The 21,627-nt window shown below is 38.7% G+C and overlaps 1 protein-coding gene across 4 annotated transcripts in view; it reads left to right on the top strand.

Annotated features, from left to right (window-relative positions):
* The window catches only part of aida (axin interactor, dorsalization associated), an 83,700-nt gene that overhangs the window by 31,602 nt on the left and 30,471 nt on the right, over positions 1-21,627 (top strand). For 3 of the 4 annotated variants that reach the window (XM_069887876.1, XM_069887877.1, XM_069887879.1), the window contains exons 2-4: positions 8,309-8,378; positions 9,569-9,622; positions 20,462-20,516. In XM_069887876.1, the coding sequence (XP_069743977.1) occupies positions 8,309-8,378; positions 9,569-9,622; positions 20,462-20,516 (179 nt within the window). Of the gene's footprint in view, positions 1-8,308; positions 8,379-9,568; positions 9,623-13,230; positions 13,403-20,461; positions 20,517-21,627 lie in introns of those variants that run through there. The other variant, XM_069887878.1, reaches the window with a different exon arrangement.

Consider the following 21,627-nt stretch of genomic DNA (forward strand, 5'->3'; position numbering starts at 1 on the left):
AGAAGTGAACGACTTAAGAAGAAAACTGGAAGAAAGTGACAAAAGAGTCACAAGAGTTGTTAGCTCAGAAAATTGATATGTTGGAAAATTATAGTAGATGAAACAACAAAAATAGTGGACCTAAGGAAGATGAAGAAGGCACAGATATGAAGGAATTTATAAAAGAATGGATCCCAAAGGTCCTTGGAATGACAGAAATACAGGAAGAAATGGAAAGAGAAAGGGCACACAGAACACGAGCCCCGAAACCACAGTCACAACAAAAACCAAGATCCATTTTAGTAAAATTTTTGAGATATATGACAAGAGAAAATATACTGGAGCAGGCAAGGAATAAAATTAGAGAAGACAATAAACCATTGGAATACAAGGGTCAAAAAAAATTTTTTTATTCAGACATAAGTTTTGAACTCTTAAAGAAGAGGAAGGAGTTTAATACAGCAAAATCGATCCTATGGAAAAAAAAGGATATAAAATTATGTTAAGACATCCAGCTGTGCTTAAAATATTTATCCCTGGAGAGCAAAACAGACTGTTCTCAGATCCAGAGGAAGCACGAGAATTTGCAGAATGACTGCAGGACAGAAGGAGAGATGAAGAGATGTTACAAGAATGAAGAACAGCGATAAAATACATATGAAGATGTAAAAATAATGTATATGAACTAAAGAAGGGAAAGAGAAGGGAAGAAAGGAAGTAAGGGTGAAAAAAAGAGGGTGAGCTTTGTTATATGTGTTTTATAAAAAAAAGTTTTCTGGGGGGGTTGGGTGGGAGAGAATAACTGTCACTGCGAAATCAGTTGACGCGAGCGGGTTCACAAGCCAAATGGAGAGGGGAGTTTTGGTTGCCCAGCAAGGGATAAGGGGCAACTCGGAGAGGGGGGGGACATTTGGGGCTAAGGGAATATTGGATGTGGGAATTGTTGAAGTATTTTATGTTTTAAATGTGTTGTCATACATTGAGTTTAAAAAGGGAAAACTGAGAGATGAAAAGGGGGATGGGGATGGTGATGGTGAGGAAGCGGAAATGAGGTGTAAACAGGATGTGAGATGGCCATGTTGAACTATATGACTATAAATATTAATGGAATACAAAACCAAATTAAATGGAAGAGGTTATTAAATTTACTGACAAAAGTAGACATAGCATTTGTGCAGGAAATGCATCTAACTGAAGTGGAACATAATAAATTAAAGAGAGACTGGGTAGGGCACGTAGCGGCAGCATCATATAATTCAAAAGCTAGATTAATTAATAAAAATTAATAAAAATGTACCAATCAAAATAGAGGAGGAAATAATAGATCCAGCAGGGAGGTATGTAATGATAAGGTGTCAGATATATTCAGAATTTTGGAATTTGCTCAATATATATGCACCTAATGAGGAGGATCAAAAGTTTATGCAAGATTTTTTTTGAAGATTGTAGATACACAAGGGAATATATTGATAGGAGGGGATTTTAATCTTAATTTGGATCCAATGTTGGATAAAACTGGACAAAAGACTAGCAAAAAGAATGAAGTGGCCAAATTTATGGTTACATCAATGCAGGAAATGAAACTTAGGGATATATGGAGGAGGCAGCACCCAAGGGAGAAGGAATACTCATATTATTCAAGTAGGCATAAAACATACTCAAGGATTGATATGTTTTTGTTGTCCGCTCATATTCAAGGGAGAGTTAGGAAAACTGAATATAAAGCTAGATTGCTATCTGATCATTCACCCCTGTTATTAGCAATAGAACTGGAGGACATCCCACCAAGAAAATAAAGATGGAGGTTAAACTCCATCCTACTTAAAAGGCAAGAATTTAGAAAGTTTAATAAACGCCAAATTAAAATGTACTTTGAAATAAATACAGAATCAGTGAAAGATAAATTTATATTATGGGATGCAATGAAAGCCTTCATTAGAGGGCAGATAATAAGTTATGTAACTAAGATGAAAAAGGACTACAGTCGGGAAATAGAACAGTTGGAAAGGGAGATAGTAAGTACAGAAAAGGAACTAGCAACAAGGGATGATGTAACAAAAAGAAGAGAATTGGCGGACAAAAAAAAATGAAACATTACAAACGTACAAGGTGGAGAAGGTCATAATGAAAATAAAGCAAAAGTATTATGAGCTAGGAGAAAAAAACACACAAAATATTAGCCTGGCAACTTAAAACAGAACAAGCTAAAAGAACTGTATTCGCATCAAGGACAAAGGACAAACAAATTACATATAATCCAACAGAGATTAATGAGAACTTTGAGGAATTTTATGAACAATTATACCAAACTGAGAACGAGGGGAAAGATGATAAAATAGAAGAGTTTTTAGCTAAAATTGAACAGCCAAAATTACAAGAAGAGGAACAAAACAAAATGATAAAACCATTTGAAATAGAGGAAGTACAGGATATATTAAAAAAGCTGCTGAACAATAAAACGCCTGGAGAGGATAGATTCCCAATAGAATTCTATAAAACATTTAAAGAGTTTTTAATTCCTCCTCTCCTGGAAGTAATGAATCAGATAGAAGAAACACAAAACTTGCCAGATTCATGTAAGACAACAATAATTACGGTAATACCAAAGATGGGGAAGGATCCACTAACACCAGCATCATATAGATCAACATTTCTACTTAATTCAGATTATAAGATAATAGCAAAATTATTAGCAAACAGATTGGCCGACTGTTTACCAAAAATAGTAAAACAAGATCAAACCGGATTCATTAAGAAAAGACGAACAGCGGAAAATGTCTGTAATTTTATTAATCTAATTCCTGCAGTTCAAGGAAATAAGAAGCCAACAGTGGCTGTTGCTTTAGATGCAGAAAAAGTCTTTGACAGGGTAGAATGGAATTGTTTATTCAAAGTATTACAGAGGTTCAATCTACCAGAAAAATATATTAATTGGATTAAGCATTATATCATGGTCCATTGGCGAAGGTAACAGTAAATGTATGTGTATCGAACCAATTTAAATTAAGTAGGTCAACTAGGCAGGGATGTCCATTATTTCCCTCACTGTTCGCTTTAGCAATAGAACCATTGGCAGAACTGATAAGAACAGAAAATGAAATAAGAGGGATAAAAATAATTTGCAGATGTCATCATAGTATACTTAACAGAACCAGAAATATCAATAAAAGAATTACATCAAAAATTGAAGGAATATAGAGAAATATCAGGGTACAAGATCAATGCAAATAAAAGTGAAGTGATGCCAATATGTAATGCGGATTATACAGAATTTAAAAAAGAATCACCATTTAAATGGCAAACACAAGCAATCTGATACCAAGGTATTAGGTTAGATAATAATTTAAGTCACTTCTACAAATTAAATTATCAGCCACTAATAAAAAAATTGCAGGAAGACTTAGAACATTGGAAAGGATTACCGCTAACGTTGATAGGGAGGGTAAATTGCATTAAAATGAATGTTTTCCCAAGGATACAATACTTATTTCAATTGTTGCCAATTCCCTTAACATAGAAATTCTTTAATGAACTATAGAGAATAATAAGGAAATTCTTGTGGAAAGGGGGGGAAACTGAAGGTAGTGTTAGATAAATTAACAGAGAGGTATAACCAAGGTGGTTTGCAGTTACTAAACTTTAAAAATTATTATAGAGCAGCACAATGAAGGTATTTATCTGATTTTTACCAGACAAGGGAAAAACCAGACTGGACTAAGAGCTAGATAAAATAGGGGAGAATGACTTATGAGGAAAGATTGCACAAATTGGGATTGTACTCGCTGGACTTTAGAAGATTGAGAGGGGATCTCATAGAGACATAAAATTCTGGCAGGACTGGACAGAATGGTTGCAGATGGGATGTTTCCAATGATGGGAAAATCCAGAACCCGGGGCCATGGTTTGAGGATAATAGGCAAACCATTTAAGACCGAGATGAGGAGGAATTTCTTTACCCAGAGGGTGGTGAATCTGTGGAATTCATTGCCACAGAGGGCAGTAGAGGCAGGTTCATTAAATATATTTAAGAGGGAATTAGATCTATTTCTTCAGTATAAGGGTATTAAAGGTTACGGAGAGAAGGCGGGGACGGGGTACTGAACTTTAAGATCAGCCATGATCTCGTTGAATGGTGGAGCAGGCTCGAAGGGTCGAATGACCTACTCCTGCTCCTATCTTCTATGTTTCTATGTACCGGAACATATACTTTATAAGTGGGATGAAAAGCTGGTACGATATAAAAGTTCACCAGTATCGCATCATTTACTCAATATATGGAAGAAGATTCACTTAGAAAGGAAAAAAAACAAATTGCCAAATACCAAGATTATTATTGACACAAAATCAACTAATCCCTTTTACAATAGATAACCTTTCCTTTAGAGAATGGGAGAGAAAAAGAATTAAAAGAATAGAAAATTGTTTTTTGGGAAATAATTTATTAACATTTGAACAAATGAAGTAGAAATATGGAATAACTCATGATACAATGTTTGCATACCACCAACTGAAAGCCTACTTAAAGGATAAATTGGGAAATAAACTGAGATTACCAGAAGGAAGCAGCTTTGAATATGTGATTACAGACACAATGATAATTAACAGATTTATAACAAACATGTACATCAAGCTGCAAGAGAAGGAAAATGATGAAATAAGCTATAAACCCAAACAAAAGTGGGAAAAGGATTTAAACATAAAGATTAAAAAATGAAACATGGGAAAAGTTATGTTCTGGAACTATGAAGAATATAATAAACACAAGGTTACAGATGATGCAATATAATTGGTTACATAGGCTATATATCACGCCCCAAAAGTTTTTTAAAAATGGGATCCAACATTATCAGATGTTTTCGCTGTAAGAAGGAAATGGGAACAACAGTACATGCAATTTGGGCATGTGAGAAAGTGGAAAAGTTTTGGGAAGATCTAAATCAGATATTAAATAAAATCACAAAAAGCAACATACCAAAAAATCCAGAGATCTTTCTTCTAAGTATTACAAAAAATAAGGAATTAGGCCTCAAACTGGATGAAGTGCAAAAAAGATTTATTATGATAGCCTTAGCTGTAGAAAAAAATGTATAATGTCAACCTGGAAATCAGAAGAGAGCATGAGAATACAGCAATGGTACGTGGAAATAAATAAATGTATTCCATTGGAAAAAATAACATATAATTTAAAAAATAAAGTCACATTGTTTGAACAAATTTGGGAACTGTATATGGAACACAACAGAGAGGGCTTGCCTCGGACCTCCACCCCCTAAAATGATAGAATGAGAAGAAGACGAAATGACCTGACCCAGTGTGTAAAAGTAGATGACACATTTTTCTTGTTTATTTTTCATTGTGTGATGACATTGTTTAATGGTTTTATTGTATTGTATATGTTGAACGTTGAGTGGGTGGGGAGGGGGGAGAGAAGGAAGGGGGGGGGAAGTGAGAAACTGGCACTGTGTATATTTAAGAGGGAAATGTTTGTATTTTGGTTGATATGGTTCACAGTGTGAAAAATAAAAAATTATATAAAAAAAATAGAGAAAGGCTCTGGGAAGGTTAATCACTCCAGCATTTCAATGTGTTGCAAGTATGGCAGCCACACCTCAACAAATTTGTCACATCTCCCTCTTAAATTGTAATTAATTTTCTCCAGGGTAATACAGTTCTGCATCTCTGTGTTCCATCTTGCTGTGCTTAGCTGAGAGTCAGATTTCCAGGTAACCGTTCTACATTTTCTGGCCACCACCAAGGCGACCTTCACGAATTGAATTTGATGCTTGGACAATCTCCGGCTCACGTCCATAATATCCCCCAGCAGGAACAATGCTGGATCCTGCGAATACTCCACCCCTGTAATTTTTTCCAAAATGTCCCCTAGTTCTACCCAAAAGGGTCTCACCTTGGTGCATAACCACGTTAAATGCACAGAAGTTCCTGTCTCTAAGCTGCATCTAAAACACAATTTCTGATTTTGCCTTGTGTAACTTCTGCGGCGTAAGGCATAGCTGATGCAAGGAATTGAATTACAGCAGCCTGTATCTGGCATTAATAACCGCCATCTTGCTGACCCGACAGAAGTCGGACCAGTACCATTCTTGATTTGTTGTTCCTAAATCTGACTCCCATCTTTGCCTCGATTTATGGAGGCCCAGTTTCGGGCTCCCATTTTGGAACAGGTGATTCCTAGCTGAGATAAATTTGCGTGTGATTCCCCTTTTGAATTAGAGCCTTCATGTCACTACATGGCGGCAGGGCCATAGATGGACCTAATTTGCCCCTCAGATAGGATTTTAATTGAAGATAGCAGAAGAAGGTCCTGTTTGATAAATCAAATCTTTTTTTTAATTGCTCGAATGAAATTGGCTTCCCCCTCTCATAACAGTCTTTGATGCACCTGATCCCTTTCCGGCACCAGGTGTCCAGGATCTTGTTACCTATGGTCATAGAGATGAATTTATTCTGTGTTAGGTGTGTTTTAGGGAGCGAGCCCTACTTTTAACCAATACTCTGGTTTATTTTTTCCCACGTTTGGATTAAATACTTTAGTATCGGGTTGTCTGTTTTTTGCATTATTAATTTAGTGTCCCATTTGTAAATAATTTCTTCTGCTATCTCCTCCCCTACAGTGTGTAGGCCAATTTGTGCCCAGGAGGGTAAACCATTCCCCTCAAAAAATGAGGTGATAAACCTCACCTGGAGCACCCAGTAATATTCCTCCATGGCTGTAGTCCCAAGTCAATTTCTCCATGGAGTCTCTAGCAATTTTATTCTTCCACAGGAACTGTCTGACATATCTGTTAAGTGCTAACCTGTTTAACTTTTCCCTGTAATGCAGTTGTTCAAGTCCTGGCACTCTTCCAATTTTATTGATATCTTTCCTGTAGTTTCGTGACCAAAACTACATACAATACTCCAAATTTGACCTCACCAATGTCTTGCACAACTTCACCATAACATCCCAACTCCTGTACTCAATACTTTGATTTATGAAGGCTAATGTGCCAAAAGCTCTATCCACCTGTGATGCCTCTTTCAGGGAATTAAGCACTCCTCAGTGCCCTACCATTTACCGTATTCATTTTACCTTGGTTTTTCCTTTCAATATACAACACCTCATACTTGTCTGTGTTAAATTCCATCTGCCATTTTCACAAGATCACAAGATAAAGGAACAGAAGCAGGCCACGAGGCCCATCGAGTCTGTTCTGTGACTCTACACTAAGCTGATTACGCTCACACCTAGTTCCAATTTACAGCCTTTTCCCCATATCCATTGATACCCTGACTAATTTGATACATCAATTTCTTGTTTAAATTCTCCCAATGATCTGGCCTCCACTGCTGTATGCGGCAGTGAGTTCCATAGATCTCCTCTGTCGAAAGAAGTTCTGTATTTTAAATGGATAACTTCTAATTTTAAGACTGATTCACCCACCAAGGGAAACATCTTATCTACATCCACTCTGTCAAAACCTTTAAAAATTTGAAATGTTTCTATGAGATCCCCTCTCATTCTTCTTTACTCCAATGAATACAATCTGAGAGCTGCCAAACGTTCATCTTACATTAGCCCTTGCATTCTGGGAATCATCCTACTAAATCTCCTCTGCACCATTTCCTACCACATCACATCCTTTCTAAGATAGAGGGCCCAAAATTGCACACAGTCCTCCAAATGAGGTCTCACCAGTGCCCCATCGAGCCTCATCAGCACCCCTCTACTCTTCCTCTTGAAATTAATGCCAACATAACACTTGTTATGTTGTAATGAAGAATCCCACCTGGTCATTAACTTTTAGGTTTCTCTGCACGAGGACACCCAGGTCCCTTTGCACTTCCGAGGTTTGAATTTGCTCCCCATCCTGCCAGTTTATTTCCACTGCCAAAATTTGCAGCCGGTTTTTCCACCTGGTCCAGATCCCTCTGTTTGAAAACCTTCCTCACTGTCCCATGTAAGAGAAAGAACTGCCTGAGCAAGCCCATCGCTGCAACTTTGCACATCATGCAGGATAGTCTTCTACTTTTCTCCACGGTATGAAGGGATCAGGAGCTCAAACACTGCAACAGTATTTGAACCCCTTCAGAGAATCTAACCTGAGATAAAATGATATATTTTCCCACTATTCTATGCTGAATCAACAAAAACTATTGCAAAAATATTTGTGATGCCATCCAAGCATCTTGCTACCTTTTCTGAGCTGTTGGGTGATGATTTTATATGTTCATTATGACAAGTACTAGTACTTTTTGTTTCATGACAAATGTTCTGGTGGTTGGTGGGTTTTGAAAAGAGAACCATTTGATGAAAATTGTGTTCACACAGACTCGCCAGGCATTTGCAGAAGGAAGTACAGTCGACATCCAATTCACCCGAGCTCTCAGAGGAACAAAAGGTAAGCAGTGCAGCATGGACATGCTCCTGGTGCCTGGGATTCAGTATCTGCTTTCAGTTCATCCAGCAATACAGGGAGGACGTAGATGCTTCGAGGAAGGATGCAGCAGATAATGCTGCATCCTGGATTGGAGAACGTGGCTTATGAGGAAAGGTTGGCAGAGCTGGGTCTTTTCTCTTTGGAGTGAAGATGAATGAGAGGTGACTTCACAGAGGTCTTCAAGATTATGCGAGGCATGGATAGAGTGGGCAGCCAGCACTTTTTTCACTGCCCCCCTCTCCCGCACGCCTGATAATGAAGTTCGATTACAAGGTCCCAGCATCACTAAAAATGTGAAGAATTCGCACCATATTATGGCCAACCTTTCCTCGCGTTACTTTAATACAAAAGAGAATCAGGGTTGTATGTGATTCAAGATTCTTTTATTGTCATGTAATAAAACAGAAAATGTAATAGTACATTAAATGTTCTTTAATTTGGTGTAAGGCAGCCAAACAGTCACCATGAGCATTACCCAGTGCCCCTAACCATAGGAGAAAGACAAGCGAAGGAGAGTCCCTTTGGAGGGTCTGTAGATTTGCCTCCAGCGCTCCCACAACCTCCACAGCCGTACAGACCTTGTTCTTCCTGCTGGCAGCCTGAGCTCCAGATCCAAACCTACAAGACAATCAGGAAGCCTGCAGCACCTGAGGCCCTTCGGGAGCATTACTTGCCCTCAGCACCCTCTCAAATTCCAGTTCCCGTGAGCCAGCCTCCAGCAGCACGCAGCCTGTGTGGATCCTTCGACCACAAGTCGCCCACTATCTGTGCAGGTCTTTCAGCCACCGAGCCCCTCGCTGATCTGCTGCCATGGTCACGGTCCTGTAGGGTCGACTCCTTTGCTTCTTCTCAACAGTCATGTAACAGTCTGACAATAACTTTGAACAAATAAAGCACATCACCTGGTTATTCGTTTTGGGGATTATTGTGGAATCTTGCAGTATGTGGAGCAAAATGGTTCCTTGTAATCACGTGTTTCAGAGTAGGTTGGATAAGTTTGTGGAAATCCATTACTCTTCAAATAAATGTAATTCCTCTAGCAACACTTTTGTAAAAAAGACTATTGTGAAAATTTATATTATCCTTGTTCCTATGTGTGCTTTGAAATCTCCCCAATGGACCTAATAACACATTTTTATTTTCCTTCTCAGAAAACACTCGGCAAAATAGCAACATGCCTTGAACTAAGAAGCACATCTCTGCAGGTACAGTACCCTGTGAACTTTTTAATTCAATGTAAATCATTCTCTTACATTTAGTGCACACAGAGAATAGTGGGAGTGTGGAATGAGCTGCCGGCTGAAGTGGTGAATGTGGGCTCAAATATGTCATTGATAAAAAATTTGGAGAGGTTATTGGGAGGACGCAGGTTTAGTTTGGCACAGATTAGATGGGCAGAAGGCCCTGTTTCTGTGCTGTAGTATTATGTACTATGGTTTCTGAATGGTCACTTCTGTGGGTGTTTTTTATTTCATCCTGTTAGAATGAAGAGAAGCAACTTCTGCTCTGGTCCCTTTGTCTTTCCTTAAGGGAATGGTGGAGCAGAATTGACAGGCCGAATGGCCTACTTCTGTTCTTATAAACATATTGTATGGTTGCCAATGGTTACAGAGAGGGAAGCAGAACGAATGATTAACTTGATTAGCTCATGGCTGCAAATGATGAACAAGCCTTCAGTCTTCCCAGAGAATACTGCAACACCAAAGCAGGCCCTTTGGCTCATCTAATCTGTGCAGAAATGTTTTTCTGTTGAGTCCCATTGATCTGCACCAGAGCCCTCCATACCACTCTCATCCATGTACCAGTTCAAAATTTTCTTAAATGTTAAAATTGAGCCTGCATTATTCACTTCAGCTGGCAGCTCGTTCCACACTCCCACATCTCTCTGTGAAGAAGTGCCCCCTCGTTTACAGGCCCTTTCAGCCCATGTGTCCTTGCCATCCAATTACACACAATTGACCTACAACCCCCGGTACGTTTTTGAAGGGAAGGAGAAATCTGGAGCCCCCCGAGGAAAACCCATCCAGACACGAAGAGAACATGCAAACTCCTTACAGACAATATGAGATTTAAATCCAGTCCTCATCACTGGCGCTATAACTGCACTGTGCTAACCATGCCATCCTTACTATGCTCATGTTCCCCTTAAGATTCTCCCTTTACCCCATCCTCTGGTTCTTGTCTTATCCAACCTCAGTCAAAAAAGCCCATTTGCATTTACTCTATTGTACCTTGAAGGATGGCTCAGGCCCGAAACATCAGTTCTATATCTTTATCTCCTTTGGATGCTATGTGACCTGCTGAGTTCCTCCAGCATTCTTGTGTTTTTACTACAATCACAACATCTGCAGACTTTCATGTTTCATTCTAACTGTAGTCTCATAATTTTGTGTACCTGTATCAAATCTCCCTTCATTCTCTGACACTCAAGGAAATAAAGCCTTAACCTGTTTAACCTTTCCCTGTACCTCAGTTCCTCAAGTTCTGGAAACATCCCTGTGCTTTGCCATAAAAATATTACACCTCCTGCAAAATGTCAGCAAGCAGTCATGCGGAAAAGTTAGAGGAAAGGGTGTCTTGTGGACACAAGGGATCGACAGCTGAGAAAGAAAAGGAGAAAACAGATGGCTCTCAGATTCACCTTTATTGCCTTATTATAGCTGGTACAATGAGTTCTTCCATGAGCAAGCTATCAAGTTAATCCAAGCATTTAACACCGTCGTCCCCTCAAAATTGATCAGCAAATTCCAAGACCTGGGACTCGTCACTGTCCCTCTCTGTGTGACAGAACGGGGGAGACAGAGCTTCACTACACGTCCCAATCCGGGAGTGTGTGACGGAATGGGGGAGAGGGAGACAACAACTGAAATTGCAGGCATTGTGGACAGTGGAAGAAGTTTTCAAAGCTTGCAGAGGGATCTGGGCCGGCTGAAAAATGGTAGATGGAATTTAATGCAGACAAGTGTGAGGTGTTGCATTTTGGAAGGACAAACCAAGAAAGGACATACAGTAAATGATAGGGCACTGAGGAGTGCGTGGGATCTGGGAATACAGATACACAATTCCCTAAAAGTGGCATCACAGGTAGATAAGGTGGTAAAAAGAGCTTTTGGCACATTGACCTTCATAAATCAACATATTGAGTGTCATTGAGGCGTTATGGTAAAATTGTATAAGACATTGGTGAGGCCAAATTTGGAGTATTATGTGCAGTTTTGGTCATCTAACTATAGGAAAGATAACAATAAGATAGAAAGAGTGCAGAGATTTACTTAGATGTTGCCAGGACTTCAGGAACTGAGTTACAAGGAAAGGTTACCATAAACATGTTTGGACTTTATTCCCTGGAACGTAGAAGAATAAAGGGAGATTTGGTAGAGATATTGAAAATTGAGGTGATAGGAAGAGTAATTGAATGTCGGCTTTTTCCATTGAGGGTAGATGAGATACAAACCAGATACAAACATGGGTAAGATTGAAAGGGGAAACATTTAGAGAGAAGATGAGGGGGAACTTCTTCACAGAGAGTGAAGGGAGTGTGGAATGAGCTGCCAGCTGAAGTGGTGATTGGGGGCTCAATTTTAACATTTCAGAAGAATTTGGACAGGTACCTGGATGGGAGGGGCATGGAGGGCTATCGACTAGGTGCAAGTCAGTGGTACTAGGCAGAAAAAAGTCTTGGCACAGACTAGAAGGACCAAAGGGCCTGTTTCTGTGCTGTAATATTCTATGGTTCAACAACCCATGAATTTCCTCACCTCCAGACCACAACCACAATCAGTGAGGATTGGCAAAAACATCTTCCAATCTCCATCAGTACCAGAGCACCACAGGGCTGCATTATTAACTCACTAGTAAAAAACACAAAATGCTGGAGAAGTTCATCAGGTCAAATAGTGGCCTTTATGTAGCAAAGATACAGAACTGATGTTTCAGGCTTGAGCCCTTCATCAAAGAATGAGAAAATGCTGGCAAGCATCCAAACAAAAGAGCAGGAAGGTGGCAGGGCAGAAGATGATAGGAGGAGGGAGGGGACACAGCAGTGAGGGGGAGGGGATGGCACGGTTGTGTAGGTGAAAGTACTGGAAGGACAGGAAAAGAGGTGAGGGGAAAGAAAAGGCGAGCAGGTTTAATGGAAAGCAGGAAAGTCAATGTTCATGCCATCTGGCTGGAGAGTGGGTGGATCGGAGGGGAGGAGTTGTCAGAGTGGGAGGTGGAGAGTTAGGGCGGTCAGAGGGTGGAGGTGGCAAGTAGGGGTTGTCAAACGGGGGGTAGAGGGTCAGAGTTGAGCTGGGGGGAGATGAGAAAGTCTGAGGGGGGTGGGTGGGATGCCATTTTAATGAGCTGAGCAGAATTTGTCTTGAAAAGAGCTCTCCATAAAAAGTATTAAAAAGACAGTTTAAAAGCTCAAGATCCAGAATTTGATCGTCAAAATTGGATAAAGCAAGTGCAAAATGACCAGGCAACTGAGAACTAAAACTGAAGAAGTAACAGCTCAGCCAGGAACAGTGAATGGAAGCCTGATGAGTGACTCAGCAGGGGCCTTGGGACCGGCTGAAGCCAGCAATGCTGGGGAGTTGGCCCAAGATAGAGCCTCCACCCTGAACATGATGGAAACTTTATGCAGTTGTTTTACGAGGTCTGGGATCAGCAATGAGAGATTTATCAGAGAAGGTAATGGAAATTAATGTTGCTGACCTGGACAAAACATAAGACAGGCTGACAGGCTGAAGGTACTGGAAGGAAAAGCAAAAATATGGGACACAGTAAAGAAAGGACTGATGGACAAGATCAACCGTATGGAAAATTTCAGCAGAATCATTGGGACTGAGAGAAGGAATCGAGAGGAAAGACCTGGTGAGCTTCTTTGAAACATGGATCCAACAATGCTGGGACCAAATAAGTTCAATGCAAAGCTACAAATTGAAAGGGCTCACCGACGGACCCTCGGACCCAGAAGAACCAGCGATCAACCACCAGTCCTGGTAAGACTTTTCTTTGCTTCTTTGGCTTGGCTTCGCGGACGAAGATTTATGGAGGGGGTAAATGTCCACGTCAGCTGCAGTATTTATAAAATTGGGAAGATATACAATATTTGTGTGAAAACTGGCATGGAGAAAACACTAAAGTTTGTGGCTGACAAGTCCGATGCGGGACAGGCAGACACGGTTGCAGCGGTTGCAGGGGAAAATTGGTTGGTTGGGGGTTGGGTCTTGGGTTTTTCCTCCTTTGCCTTTTGTCAGTGAGGTGGGCTCTGCGGTCTTCTTCAAGTTACTGGAAAAGACGTGTGATCTTGGGAGCAGCATACAAACATTCAAAAAATAATAATGGCCCATTAGTGGTGGACAAATGCAGAAGTAATGTTTTCCCAGGACTTCAGCCCTGCCTTAGTCAAACAAAGAAAGGAATTTTACATGGTAAAGAGACAACTGCAATCTAAAAACTTTAAATATTCAATGATTTCTCCAGCAACACTCAGGGTGGACGTCACAGAAGGTAATCGACAAATTTTCAAGAATAAAGAAGTGGAAGAATTTTTAAGAAAGTTATGAAAAGATTAAAGTCGCCAGCTGAAAGGGCTGAAAAGACCATTTCAAAATGAGACTAACAGTCGTATCTTTTTATTTATACCAATAGTGCTAAGCCATCTTGTTTTCACTGTTAAAAGAAAAAAAATTGGTTTATATGGAGAGCTCTGAAAAGACAGAAAGATATTAAGGAAAGCAGCAAGGTGGGAACTCCGACTTGGTGGGGTGGAGTGGAGATGGCGCCAGGAGAGGAGCGATTTTAAAAGATGGTATCAAAGAGAGGGTTGTTTCTTCTTCTGGGTACTATTGTCACTGTCAGAGCTAGGAATGTGTGTGCATTTCTTAAAGGGGAAATGTATGTGTTGGAAATGTCTTTTAATAGGGAAATGTTACTAAAGTATTTATAAAATTGGGAAGATATACAATATTTGTGTGAAAACTGGCATGGAGAAATCACTAAAGTTTATTAGTCTTAATATTAATGGGATAAACGGTACGGTGAAGAGGAAGTGGGTCTTGGCATGATTAAAGAAATGAAAAGTGGATTGCTTTTTTTGCAGGAAACACATCTTACCAAATTGGAACATGATAAATTAGAAAGAGGATGGTGGGACAAATAATATAGTCTTCCTTTGGTTCAAAGGCAATAGGGGTGGCTATTGTAATTAATAAACACACACCAGTGTTAATAAAAGATATCTTGATTGATCAATCCTGAAGGTATGTAATGGCACACTGTAAAATTTATGGAGAAGCATGGATATTTATGAATATTTATGCCCTGAATTATGATGATGAATCCTTTATGAAGGACATTTTATTAAAAACAGCAGAGGGAAGTCAAAATATGTTGGAAGAGACTTGAATTTCGGCTTGGATTCAATACTAGATAAATCGGCAAGAACAATAACGAGGGCGAAAGCAGCAAAAACTGCAATTTCATATATGAAAGATCTAAATCTTATCGCTGTATGGAGGCAATTGAATCCCACAGAGAGAGACTATTTTTACTCAAGGGTGCACAACTCGCATCAAGTCTAGATTCTCCCGGAGTCATTCTCAACAGCGATTATTACAATGTTATATATTAAAAAAAAAGAATAGGGACCCACAAAAAACTTAATCATTGTGGAAGTCGGACAATATGGTAGGGTTGGATAGTTGGCATGTGGAAATTGTATACCATGAGAAAAAAAAATACTTATAAAATTTTTCTGGTTGGTTCCTTAAATTATAAGATGCGAAAATCATATATGGATTTTGTTGATAAAGTCCATCCATGTCATCCGCTACACTTGCTCCTCCCAATAATATATTCAAGATAGAATTAATATGTTAGAAAATATAACTATTGATAGATGTAAAATTATTCAGGTGTTTTTCTCTTTCTTTTGGGGGGAGGGGGAGGGATGGGGATAAAAATTAAACTATGTATCATTTTGCATCTTTTTTATTATGTATTATTCAAGATGAAGAAGCATATGTTTGTATTTGATGCAAATGAAAAAATAAAATTTTCCAAAAAAAACTTCATCATAGAGACAAATATTCCTGTTAAATACTGATTATAAGATACTAGTGAAAGCATCGGCTAATAGGTCAGGACGATACTTGTCAAAACTGATATATACGGACCAAGCAGGATTTGTTAAAGGAAAGCATTCCTCAAATAGTTTAGGAAGATTATTTAATATACACATGGCTAAATCTGAACAAAATCCAAGTATTACAGTCTCCATAGAAGCAGAAAAAACATTCAACTGTTTGCAATGGCTCTTTTTATTTAAAACACTGAAAAAATTTGGCACAGGCAGAACATTTATAAATTGGATAAAAACTTGATAACATAAACCACAAGCTAAAATAATAACAAATAATCAGATGTCGGCGCTATTCCTCTTGAGTAGATCGAACAGACAGGGATGCCCATGTCCCCAGTGCTTTTTATTTTAGCATTGAATCGCTGGCAGAGTTAATAAGGGATCCGAATATAAAGGGCTTCAAAGTTGGGCTAGAAGAACACAAAATCAGTCTATTCACTGATTATGTGCTATTGTACCCATCAGAACCAGCTTAATCTTTGTAATAATTACAAGAAACACTAGAAAAATATGGAAGAAAATCAGGCGACAAAATTAATATGGATTGGTGTCATTAACAAATTTTGAATATAAAAGATACCAAAAAGGAAGTAAATTTAAATGGATGAAATAAAATATCTTGGAACAGCAACTGACAATAACTTGCACAATCTTCTTCTTGGTAAGATAGAAAGAGACCTACAGAAATGGAGAAATTTACCAATTACTTTGGTAACTGCATCAAAATGAAAGTGATGCCAAGACTGCAATACCTTTTCAATCGCTGCCTATTCCATTATTTAAAAACATTTTAAAGTTATGAAACAACCATATTAGACTAATATTACCTATATGGAATAATAAGGTACCTATATGGAATTATACCTTATGGAATAATAAGGTACCAAGAATTGCATTGGAAAAACTGGCATGGGACTACAGGCTGGGAGGGCTTAGACTTTCAGATTTCAAAAAATATTACCTAGCTGCGCAGGCTAGATTTCTCGCAGCCTTCTTCACTGAAGACAACCCCCCATCTTGGGTTCAAATGGGAATGTACTCAATGGAGGAGGAGGAAGCAAAAGACTTTATCTCTAAATGGAGTTTCAAATCACTAAAGAAAAAGACGGATAATCCCATTTTAATGGACATGATTAGAATGTGGCAAGAAATTAATGTCTAGGAAAAAAGTAGGGATATCAATAAAAGCACCATTGTGTAAAAAATGTGTTATTGCCTATGAACATGGGCAACAGATTATTAAATTCGTGGTATGACAAAGGTATAAGATATATTAAGGACTATTACAAGGAAGGAACTCATGTCCTTTGAACAATTAAAACACAAATACGGAGTGGCCCATGGGACCACTTTCTGTTTTCTCCAGCTAAGATTAAGAGAAAGATGAGGATCAACATTGACCCCACCTGAAATTAGTGAAATTGGACGAACAGTCTGAATGGGGAATTCATCAACATTTATCAAAATAAAATGTACTCTGCTCTCCAAAGCGAAAGTGCAAAACCAGGGTTGCAGAGGTGAAAGGAAAGATGGGAGTCGGACTTGGGTTGGTGATTCCAGAAAGAAGCTGGTCAGGTTGTTGTAAGGATAGCAGGGCATAATTATAAATGCAAGATATGGACTGGTTCAGTATAAGTTTTTACACCAATTATAACTTACCCCTCAAAAGATTAAAAGCTTAAATATCAGAGATGTTTCAGATGTAGGACTGAGACAGGAACTTTTCTACATGCCACATGATCGTGTATGAAAGTGAGTCCATTTTGGCAAGAAATCACAGGAGTGGCCTTCACAGGCAACCCAGAGCTGTATCTATTCGGTAATTTCATGGAAATAAGCGACAAATTGACCAAATATCAAACCTCGTTGATAAAAATAGCACTGGCTGTAGCGAAAAAATATATCGTGATCACTTGGAAGTCCGACTCCCCTCGACTTAGAGCACGATGGGCTGCAGAAACAAATAGCTGGATACCTACAAGAAAAAACCCAACTAACTTAAAGAATAAATAGACACTTTTGTAAAGGTCTGGCAGCCAAACGTGGACTACATGGGGACCCAGATACAGTAATAAAAAGGAACAAAGAAGGAGATTAAAGTAACTATTATATGTACAAAAATATAGTTTCCCAACGGTACTCTATATACTTAAAATACATGTAAGCTCTGTCGTATGGGGATGGGGGGGGGGGGGGGGGTGAGGGACTATTTTGTTTATGAGAAGTTGTTTAATATACAGGTACACGATCCTTTATCCGGACGTATAAAATCCGGAAAACTCCAAAATCAGTTAAGTGGGGAGAGAGGCGGCCGGCGCTTGGGGGATTCACTTAGAAAGGTAAAAAACAAATTACCAAATACCAAAATTATTATTGACGCAAAATCAGCTAATCCCTTTTACAATAGATAACCTTTCCTTTAGAGAATGGGAGAGAAAAGGAATTAAAAGAATAGAAAATTGTTTTTTGGGAAATAAATTATTAACATTTGAACAAATGAAGTGCAAATATGGAATAACTCATGGTACAATGTTTGCATACCATCAACTGAAAGCCTACTTAAAGGACAAATTGGGAAGCAGGCTGAGGTTACCAGAAGGAAGCAGCTTTGAATACGTGATTACAGACACAATGATAATTAAAAGATTTATAACAAACATGTACATTAAGCTGCAAGATAAGGAAAAGGATGAAATAAAGTATAAACTTAAACAGAAGTGGGAAAAGAATTTAAACATAAATATAAAAAATGAAGTATGAGAAAAGTTATGTTCTGGAACTATGAAGAATACAATAAACATGAGGTTACGCATGATACAGTGTAATTGGTTACACAGGGTATATAATCACTCCTCAAAAATTAAAAGAATGGGATTCAGCATTATCGGATAGATGTTTTCGCTGTAAGAAGGAAATGGGAACCACAGTACATGTAACTTGGGCATGTACAAAAGTGAATACAATTTGGGAAGAACTAAATCAGATATTAAATAAAATCACAAAAATAACATAGCAAAAAATCCAGAGATCTTTTTAAGTAACATAAGAAGTAAAGAATTAGGCCTCAAGTTGGATAAAGTGCAAAAAAGATTCATTATGATAGCCTTAGCTGTAGCAAAAAAATGTATAATGTCAACTTGGAAAATGGAAGAGAGCATGAGTATACAGCAATGGTACATGGAAATGAATAAATGTATTCCATTGGAAAAAATAACATATAATTTTAAAAAATAAAGTCACATTGTTTGAACAAATTTTGGAACCATACATGGAACACAACAGAGAGAGCTTGCCTAGGACCTCCATCCCCTAAAATGAAAATGATACGAAGACAAAACGACTCGATTCAGTGTGTAACAAATAATGACACATTTTTCTTGTTTATTTTCCTTTGTGTGAAGATATTGTTTTATGGTTTTATTGTATTGTACATGTTGAATATTTATGGGTTTTGGAGGGGGGTGGGAAGAGGGGAGGGAGGGAGGGAAGGGTGAGGGGGAAAGAGACAAAATGCCACTGTGTAAATTTAATGAGAAACGTTTGTACACATTTTGTTTGATAGGGTTCATAGAGTCAAAAATAAAAAATTATTTAAAAAAAGAGACAGTAGAGTCAGGAATCAGTCCCTTTATTGTGATTTTTTTAAAAATATTTTTCACACTATGAACCATATTGACCAAAATACACACACACATTTCCCTCTTGAATATACACAGTGTCATTTTCTCTCCTTTTTGCCCCATCCCTTCCCTCCCTCCTTCATCCCCCCTCCCCACCCACTCAACGTTCAACCTATATGATACATTAAACCCATTAAACAACGTCATCACACAATGAAAATAAACAAGAAATTTGTGTCATCTACTTTTACATACTCGGTCAGTTCATTTCGTCTTCTTCTGTCATTTTAGGCGGTGGAGGTCCGCGGTAGGACCTCTTTGTTGTGTTCCATGTACGGTTCCCAAATTTGTTCGAATACTGTGATGTTATTTCTTAAATTATATGTTATTTTTTCCAATGGAATACATTTATTCATTTCTATGTACCATTGCTGTATTCTCAGGCTATCTTCTGATTTCCAGGTTGACATTATACATTTTTTTTACTACAGCTAAGGCTATCATAATAAATCTTTTTTTGTGCTTCATCCAAATCGAGGCTAAGTTCTTTACTTCTTATATTACTTAGAAGAAAGATCTCTGGATTTTTTGTTATGCTATTTTTTGTGATTTTATTTAATACCTGATTTAGATCTTTCCAAAACTTTTCCACTTTTTCACATGCCCAAATTGCATGTACTGTTGTTCCCATTTCCTTCTTACAGCGAAAACATCTATCTGATACTGTTGGGTCCCATTTATTTAACTTTTGGGGCATGGTGTATAGCCTTTGTAACCAATTATATTGTATCATGCATAACCTCGTGTTTATTGTATTTCTCATAGTTCCAGAGCATAGCTTTTCCCATGTTTCATTCTTTATCTTTATAGTCCCTTTATTGTGCTTAACCACAGCTTTTAGATTTCCTTCTGCGTGTTTCACGCTGAGCCTTCTGGGATGCAGTAGTGACGTCACTTTCCTGCCTCCAGTGTCAGGTGCCATAAAAAGCACGGGCTCTTATTCGCACCCTTTTCCTAATTGCTGGTGCCTGGCTTGTAGCTGGAGGACTGGGACATCGTTGGAGGCTATGAGCTCTGGTAATGCGCTTGCTGAACTGTTGTGGCTGCGTGCGATTCTGTTGTACGTGTGGGGCTCCCGCTACACTCCCAAAATTGGATTGTGGATGCACAGTTGTTTGAGGGGTCTTGCTTTGTGGGAATTGATGGCTGGACTTGCCTTTACATAATTATCTGTGGATTAGTTTTGGGGTAAAGAGTCTGGGTAATGTTTGTTCTTTTATTTCAAAATTTTATAGACATCACAATCTCATGATGAATTCACATTGGAAGATCTGAAGACACTCGAACCAAGTAAGTAGCTCCTGGATATTGAACGTGGCAAGAGATGTAAGAATGAATGAATGAATTTTATTGTCATAAATATGAGTACAGTGTACAGATCCAATGAAAATCTTGCTTGCTGCAGCTTCCCACGAACGTACAAACTCACAATATTACAAGAAACGTAAAAAGTTGAGAATGTGAAAGGACGACCACAAGATATGAGAGCAGAAGTAGGCCATTTGGCCCATCAAATCCACTATCCATTCTATCATGAGCTGATCCATTTTCCCAGTTAGCCCCATTGGTCTGCAGATCTGTCCTTGAAGAAAGGCTCAGGCCCGAAGCATTGATTATATATCTTTACCTCCTATGGATGCTGTGAGACCGGCTGAGTTCCTCCAGCATTTGTGTCTTTTTACTAACTGGAGATTATTCAGATATGACTGGGATTTCATTACCATCTCTCGGTGGCCATGCACACCCCCCACAAACTCTCCACCCTTATGTTCCAGCTAAACCTTCTCTGAGAGGCTTCATCACCTTAAGCGGAGACCAACATGTAGTCTCCCCAATGCCCTACCTCATTGACACAAAACCTCTCTGCTTTTACATTCACTTCCCTTTGCAAGAAGCACCATCTGCTGGGTTTCCTAATTACTTCATTCTTAAATTGTGGCTCAGGTTGGCTATTTCTATAAATAAACCAAGATTTTGTTGGGACTAATTAAGCACATTACCCAGTGCTGATCTGAGGGGTTAGTGAAGGAAAGTACTGCTGAGTTGGAAGATTGTTGTGATAATATATGGAACAGAACATGCCTTTCGGCCCACAATGTGGTACAAACCTATATAAACCTCCTCCATAACAATCTAATCCTTCCCAACCTCACACCCCTGAACCTTTATTTTTTTTCTTATATTCATGTGCCTATCTTAAAAGTTTTTTGAATGTCCCTATTGTACCAGCCTCCATCACCACCCCCAAAAATGCATTCCAGGTGCCCACCACTCTCTGTGTATTTTTTTAAAAATTACCGATGTGGAATAAGCTTCCGGCAGAGGTGGTTGAAGCAGGGACGTTATTTACATTTAAGGAAAGACTGGATAATTACATGGAGGGGAGAGGATCAGAGGGTGG

Source organism: Narcine bancroftii, chromosome 6 (assembly GCF_036971445.1).
Source record: "Narcine bancroftii isolate sNarBan1 chromosome 6, sNarBan1.hap1, whole genome shotgun sequence".
Lineage (NCBI taxonomy): Eukaryota > Metazoa > Chordata > Chondrichthyes > Torpediniformes > Narcinidae > Narcine > Narcine bancroftii.